Source organism: Sapajus apella, unplaced genomic scaffold (assembly GCF_009761245.1).
Source record: "Sapajus apella isolate SASKATOON/1434 unplaced genomic scaffold, GSC_monkey_1.0 scaffold23, whole genome shotgun sequence".
NCBI classification, from domain to species: domain Eukaryota; kingdom Metazoa; phylum Chordata; class Mammalia; order Primates; family Cebidae; genus Sapajus; species Sapajus apella.
In genome coordinates, this window is record NW_022436963.1 from 9,654,804 (window position 1) to 9,662,110 (window position 7,307).

Below are 7,307 nucleotides of genomic sequence, written 5' to 3' on the forward strand. Positions count from 1 at the left end.
GTGGTCATGAGTTTTACAGAGGAAATGAAGATGGTGTAGTGATTGAATAGGAAGACAGGGGTGGCTTTAATAAGCCTCTTTGAGGAACAGCATAGACAGAGGTGGAAAAACATGTATATTTAAGATGAAGGACGCAGGAATGGCTGGAGCCCCAAGAATAAGAGAATGGTTGAGATGGAGTTAGAAAGGGAAGCAGGGGCTAATTCAGAGATACTCAATTGAAAAAAAAATCTTAGGACCTTTTTACACTCTTAAAAATTATTGAGGAACCCAAAGGGTTTTTATTTATGGGGTTTGTATTTACTATTAATATTTACCATATTAGAAATGAAAACTCATGCCAGGTGTGGTGGTTCATGCCTATAATCCCAGCACTTTGGGAGGCCAAGATGGCAGGATCGCTTGACGCTAGGAGTTCAGAACCAGCCTGGTCAATGTAGCAAGACCCCATCTCTATTTAAATACAAATAAAATAAATGAAAACTCAGAAGATTTTAAAATGCAATGAATGTACAAGCACTCATTCCAGTAGCCAGGAGCAAGGACATCGTCCCACATTATATAGGCTCTGAAAAACAGTGTACTTTTGAGAGAATGTAAATGAAGAAGCAAGTAACGTTGAGTATTAGGAAAGTAGTTTGACCTCCTGGACTCCCAGGAGCCACTTTGAAAAATGTTGGACTAGATCCTGTAGGACCTTATAGGTTATGGAAAGGAGCCAGGGGTTTTTCTAAGTATACTCCCCCCTGAGGGATTGTGGGAGAGCACAAACAGAACAAAGGGACCCATCTGGGAAGTGTTGTGCCTTGGAGACGATGGTGGTGTAGACTAGGGTTGCAGCAATGGAGCCGAGATTTGAGGAAGGACAGGATGTACAGGCGAATTGGAAATGGGGGCTGGGGAAAGGGGAGGAGTCACAGGTGACTTCCAGCACTTGAGGTCCTGAATGGATAAAAGTAGTATTTTCCTGGCTGGGCATGCTGGCTCACACCTGTATTCTCAGCACTTTGGGAGGCCAAGGCAGGTGGATTGTGTGAGTGCAGGAGTTCGAGACCAGCCTGGGCAATGTAGCAACACCTCATCTGTACAAAAAAATTTTTTTTAAATTAGCCAAGTGTGGTGGCACACATCTGTAGTTTCAGCTACTCAGGAGGCTGAGGTGAGAGGATCACCTGAGCCCAGGAGGTAGAGGCTGCAGTGAGCCAAGATCATGCCACTGTACTCCATCCTGGGCGACAGAGTGAGAACCTGTCTCAAAAAAACAAAAACAAACACAGAGATAGTATATTCTGAGGAGGGCAAGGGCAGGTTCGGGGAGTATGCCAAGGGCTCCATTTTTCATGTGTTAAGTTCAGGTTGCCTGTGAGGCCTCCAGGTGTAGAGTTCAAGGTGTAGCTGAGGGAAGTCTGGCCTGAAGCTGTATGTACGTTGGCGCCATCAGCAGACACTAATATTGAAGGTCATGGGTCTGAATAAGGTCATCTAGGGAGATGGTGTGAAGAACCAAGAGAGGAGAGTCCAAGGCTGAGGCTTCGTGACCCCAAATTATCTCCCTCTGTTGTAGGAGCTGGACCCTGCGTGGACCGGTCCTCCTAGGACTTGAGAAAATGGGTGCTATTCAGAAGTTGTGAACATGACTTGATTAATAGATGTGGTTTGTCCCTCAGGAAACACCCAGAATCATTCTGTGGCGTGTTCCAGCCCCGAAATCCTTTTTTAGCTCTGAAGTTAAACTCCTTTCTCCCAGTACTGATCTCTTCCCAGAACAGAGTGGCCAAATGGTGTTTTAGAAAACTCCATGTTTTGAGTTGTCATGGATATGAAAACACCAAGAGAAAAATAAATGGCAGCTCCAAAAGCCTTTCCTTCCTAGAAGAGAAGGAGCACCTGCACACTCAACCCACCATGTCATATTGTGTTCTGATTGTCTGTCTACACATCTGTGGCCTCCACTAGGGACTTTTTCTTAATTGGCTGTTCTGTCCCCAGACTTTAGCACAGTGCTTGCATGAAGTAGGTCCTAGTATAGATTGGATGGATTGATGGATGAGCAGATGCCTGGATAATGCTGTGATGGAAAATGGATGGGTGGGTAGTTGCAGGATAGATTTTTGCATGAACAGATGATTTAGGTCTGCAGGATGGAGAGACGGCTGAATGGTTGGATGCATGGATGGGAGGATCTCTGGATAATGCAGAGGTGGAGGTTGGATGGATTGGTGTATGCAGGAGAGATAGACAGACAAATGCATATGTGGTTCAGGATGGATGGATGGATGCATGACAAATAGATATGCGTGGGCACAGGATGGATAGCTGAACAAAGAAAATGTCTGATGCTGAGCACAGTGTTGTTATTCAACAAATTGTGATTGTTCTTCTCTCCAGGCTGAATGAGTTAGAGTCTAGTGATGCTCCAGAGGGTTGGCTTAGTCCATAGCAGCCATGGCTGGGTCTTCCCCACTTTCAGTGCACAGGACTCCTGAGAGAGTGCATTGAAGGGGTTCAGACCTGTTTCTAGGTAGAGGAGAGGAGTAGAGGAGTACAGCCACGGATGTGAACCCTGTACTCTACCTCAGGCGTCCTGAGGCAGGAGGAAGAGAAGGACTGTTTCTTCCAGCCACTGCTACCTCTTTGGGTCAGTAGCCCAGGTCAGGAGATCTGGCCTGTCCACATGGGCTGCAGCCCTCAGCAGGAAAGGCAAGTTGGTGTCAAATGATTAACAAAGGACTCTGGAACCCTCCCCAGAATCTTCTCAATAGTTTATTTCTTTATTGTTTAATAGACCTGTCATCCCCAGTGGCTGAATTTTTTTAATATAATTTGTTCTACATTTGGATATTACTGGCTAATTACTTTGTATTATGGTCATCCTCATTATGTCTTTCTTTTTCCTTTCTTTTTTTTTTGGCTCTGTCACCCAGGCTGGAGTGCAGTGGCACGATCTCAGCTCACTGCAACCTCCGCCTCCTGGGTTGAAGTGATTGTCCTGCCTCAGCCTCCCCAGTAGATGGGATTACAGGCCTGCACCACCACATCCGGCTAGTTTTTGTCTTTTTAGTAGAGATGGGGGTTTCACCATGTTGACCAGGCTGGTCTCGAACTCCTGGCCTCAAGTTATCCACCCACCTCAGCCCCCCAGAGGGCTGGGATTACAGGCGTGAGTCATCGAGCCCAGCCCATCCTGATTATGTCTTAAGTGAAGCAGAGAATCACTCAAGCCAAAGTTGCTGTCAGGCCATCTCAGGTGTCTTTAACAGCCTGTAGGGCACCTCCATTTTCATGATATTACCCAAATTCCTTTATAATTAAATTTTTTAAAAAAGCTTCTTGGAAGCCTAACTCCCCGTTAGACTGTGTACTGCATCATGGGAATTCAGAGGGCCACGCTCTAAAGATCTTGACAGTGCAATAAATTGCTGGACCTCATTCTCATTCATTGTCCCAGAGCTATGAGAGGCCTGAGCAAATGAGTCTTCTCTTGCTTTCTAATGCTGGGTTCTTTATCCTTAGATCCTGCAAGGCCTTGTTGACGTCCGCATCCCTCATAACAACTTCTACCGAAAGCGTAAGTAGCCCTGCTTTCAGCTTGGAGCTCTGTGGATGGATGGCTTTTATTTCTTAAATCTCTGACACTGTGAATGTCTCCGTGGGCCCCTGAAGAGAGGAAGTGGTGACCTGGACCCAGTGACTATCCCATGACCCTGCAGGGGTGCCAGAGGCAGTCTAGCACATGCTACATGCTCACTTTGTTTTCCTTTTCTGCAAGTGTTTTTGGAAATCGTCAGTGAGAAGTCCAGATACTCTCTCCATCAGAACATGGACAAGATCAAGGTCCCGACGCAGATCATCTGGGGAAAACAAGACCAGGTATGTAACACATGCTAGTGGTGGTCTGTGCTTGTCACAAGGGCCTCAGGAAAAACATCCTTGAGGAAGAGCAAGTGGTTATTTACAGAGTGAGCTGATAGCTGCTGTCAGGGAGAGGGAAGGCACATGTGTCAGGTGCCGGTGTTGACAGGGCAGAGCTCTGGGAGTTAAGAGCAACATTTGGTCTGGTAAAAGAAAAGGCAATGTGAAATCATTTTCAAAAATCATTTTTATCAAAGCCATGCAGTCACGTGGTATAAAAAAAATCTTCAAAAAGCACCAAAAGTTTTAAAATAATGAAAACTTGGTCTTTTTCGCATCCCAAATCCTAGTTTCCATTAATATGAGGCAGCTCTTACTGTCTTATATATATTTCTTAGATTTTTTTTTTTTTTTTTTTTTGAGACAGAGTCTCACTCTGTCACCCAGGCTGGAGTGCAGTGGTGCAATTTCAGCTCACTGCAACCTCTGCCTCCCAGGATCAAGCGATCCTCCTGTCTCAGCCTCCCAAGTAGCCAGGATTACAAGTGCACACCACTACACCTGGCTAATTTTTCTATTTTTTTTTTTTCAGTAGAGACAGGCTTTCACCGTGTTGGCCAGGCTGGTCTTGAGCACCTGATCTCAGGTGATCCACCTGCCTCAGCTTCCCAAAATGCTAGGATTACAGGCTTGAGCCACCACGCTTAGCCTAAATTTTTTTTTTTTTTTTTTTTTTGAGACAGAGTTTTGCTCTTGTTACCCAGGCTGGAGTGCAATGGCGCGATCTCGGCTCACCGCAACCTCCGCCTCCTGGGTTCAGGCAATTCTCCTGCCTCAGCCTCCTGAGTAGCTGGGATTACAGGCACGCGCCACCAGGCGCAGCTGATTTTTTGTATTTTTAGTAGAGACGGGGTTTCACCAGGTTGACCAGGATGGTCTCGATCTCTTGACCTCGTGATCCACCCGCCTCGGCCTCCCACAGTGCTGGGATTACAGGCTTGAGCCACCGCGCCCGGCCTTAGCCTAAATTTTTTAAGCTAGAAGTTGGCAGCTGTTTTCTGTAAAGGCCAGATGGTAAATATTTTTAGCTTTGTGGTCCAGTCTCTGTCATAACTGGACAGAGCTGAGTAACTCTCATGTTATAGTACAAAAGCAGCAATAGGCAATATGGAAACAAATCGCATGGCTGTGTTCCAGTGAACCTTTATTTACAAAAACAGACAGCGAGCCATTCTTTGCCTACTCCTATTCTAAGCACACATGTAGTGGATGCATATGTATGCCTATACATATCTAAGCTTTCAAACATGTTAGATACACTGGCATCTAAGATGCATGTTTGAAAGCTTAGATATGTATAGGTATGCATATGTAAGATATATATATAAGATTATATATGTGTGTGTACATATATACGATATTCATATATATATATAAAAGAAGTATGTATCTTGGAAATCATTTCATATCAGCCCATACAGATCTATTCATTCTATTTTTTAAAATATTTTATCTTGAAATAATTTCAAACTTATAGAAAATTTGAAAGAAGGCTGGGCATGGTGGCTCATGCCTATAATGCCAGCACTTTGGAGGCTAAGGCAGGAGGATCGATTGAGCCCAGTTTGAGACCAACCTGGGCAACACAGTGAGATCCCATCTCTATAAAAAATAAATTTTTAAAAAAGTAGCCAAGCATGGTGACACACACCTGTAGTCCCAGCTACTCTGGAGGGTGAGGCAGGCGGGTCTCTTGAATCCAAGACATGAGGTGGCAGTGAGCCATGATTGCTCCACTGTACTCCAGCCTAGGTCACAGGGCAGGATCCTATCTCAAAAAAAAAACAAAAAACAAAACAAAAAACGGAGTATACCTGCATACCCTTTACCTAAGTGCATCAATTTTTAACTGGCAGGAGGTCACACTGTGGCCACAAAGACCCACAAGTGCGTGAGTGACCCAGGCAGGAGAGAATGGGGAAGAGCAGCCGGGCTGTGCCCATGGCGTGTAGCAGAGTCAGGGGTAATGGTGTTTTAGATCAGCCAGGCATGGCGAGGATCCACAGCGTGGGTTTGTGGACGTGGAGAGGAGTGGATCTCATATGCTCTCTTCTGCAGCAGCCAGGAACTGAAAGAAGCTTTGTTTGCCCCTGGGCTATGCCAGCAGAGAGTCATTTGATCAGGAATCAGAGCCAGAGCAGTGAAGGCCTTTTGTTGTTCTAAAAACCTCAATGGTGATTTGGGGCTCTCAGGAGCCAACAGGGAGAGACCGTAACCCATCTTCCTGCGGAGACAGTGCAGAAGGAGAGCACTGGCCTTGGAGTCAGAAAGGCTGTGTTCCAGCCCTGCTTTTGTCCTTGACCAGCCCATGACCTTGAGCCACCAACTCAGCCCCTCTAAATTGAGGGCTTCTCTTCTAGTACCGGGGTTATTTTGAGGCTCAAATGAAATAATATGTATGAAAGTAATCTTCCAATTGGAAAAAAAAATAAATGATTAGATTAGCTGATAGTAGATTAGATTGTTCATGTCCTTTGCCTCTGATGGTGGCCTCAATGCATGGTTCAGAATTTTTTTCCAGACTCAGAAGTCCATGTTGTTCCAGAAAAAGAGTCTGCTATAAATATGATCAGATCCTTCATGTGTTTTGTGGACTGTCCCTGGGATAGAGGCCAAATAGCAGAGGCTTCAGGGAATCTTTTATTTCACGGCCTTTTGCCTCCCAAGCTCGCTGGCTCTTTTCCTGCTCTGTCACCAACATTTAGTGTCACAGCACCCGCCCCTACCAGGCCGAATTCAGCCTCCTTCTTCTTTGGACCCCTTTAGTCTGGCTGCTATACCGCATGGGGAGCCATGTGCATCATCATCTATGTGAATGATGGATTTGGACAGTATACAACCTGTACAACCAAACATGGTAGCCCTTCCTCAGAGGGTTTCTGCATGCTTCAGTTCATGGTTCGCGCCTCTATGTTCAGTTCACCAAAGTAGGAGGGCCATCTAGAGACAGACAGGCTATTAGTCTTTATGACCCTTCTCCCTGTCAGCACTGTGCCTGATATGCAGGAGACCCAGGGTACACAGTGAGTGAGCAAACAAGTGAGAAATTGAGCAAACCAGCTAGTGAAGGGATAAACTCACAACTGACTTCCTACACATTTAGCCAGTTAACAGGCATTTATGGAGCACCTAGTATGTGCCTAACACTGTATTAGGCCCTGAGGATACAGTAGGGACCAAGACAGCCCCGATCCCTGCCCTCCAGCAGCTTCTCATCTACCTGCCCCTATAGTGCATAGCAGGGCCGAGACGAGGCCGAGATGAGAGAGATGTGTCATGCAAGTGCAGAGTCAGACCCTATCTGTATTTATAATTTTGATATTCTGTTTGTCATGTGTCTTTTGCATTGATTTTTTTTTTTTTTTTTTTTTGAGATGGAGTTTCGCTCTTGTTGC

The 7,307-nt window shown here is 45.6% G+C and overlaps 1 protein-coding gene across 6 annotated transcripts in view; it reads left to right on the forward strand.

Annotated features, from left to right (window-relative positions):
• ABHD6 (abhydrolase domain containing 6, acylglycerol lipase) overlaps positions 1-7,307 on the forward strand; it is a 55,534-nt gene that overhangs the window by 39,819 nt on the left and 8,408 nt on the right. For all 6 annotated transcript variants that reach the window (XM_032290266.1, XM_032290267.1, XM_032290271.1 and 3 more), the window contains 2 exons: positions 3,514-3,568; positions 3,770-3,870. In XM_032290266.1, the coding sequence (XP_032146157.1) occupies positions 3,514-3,568; positions 3,770-3,870 (156 nt within the window). The remainder of the gene's footprint in view (positions 1-3,513; positions 3,569-3,769; positions 3,871-7,307) is intronic.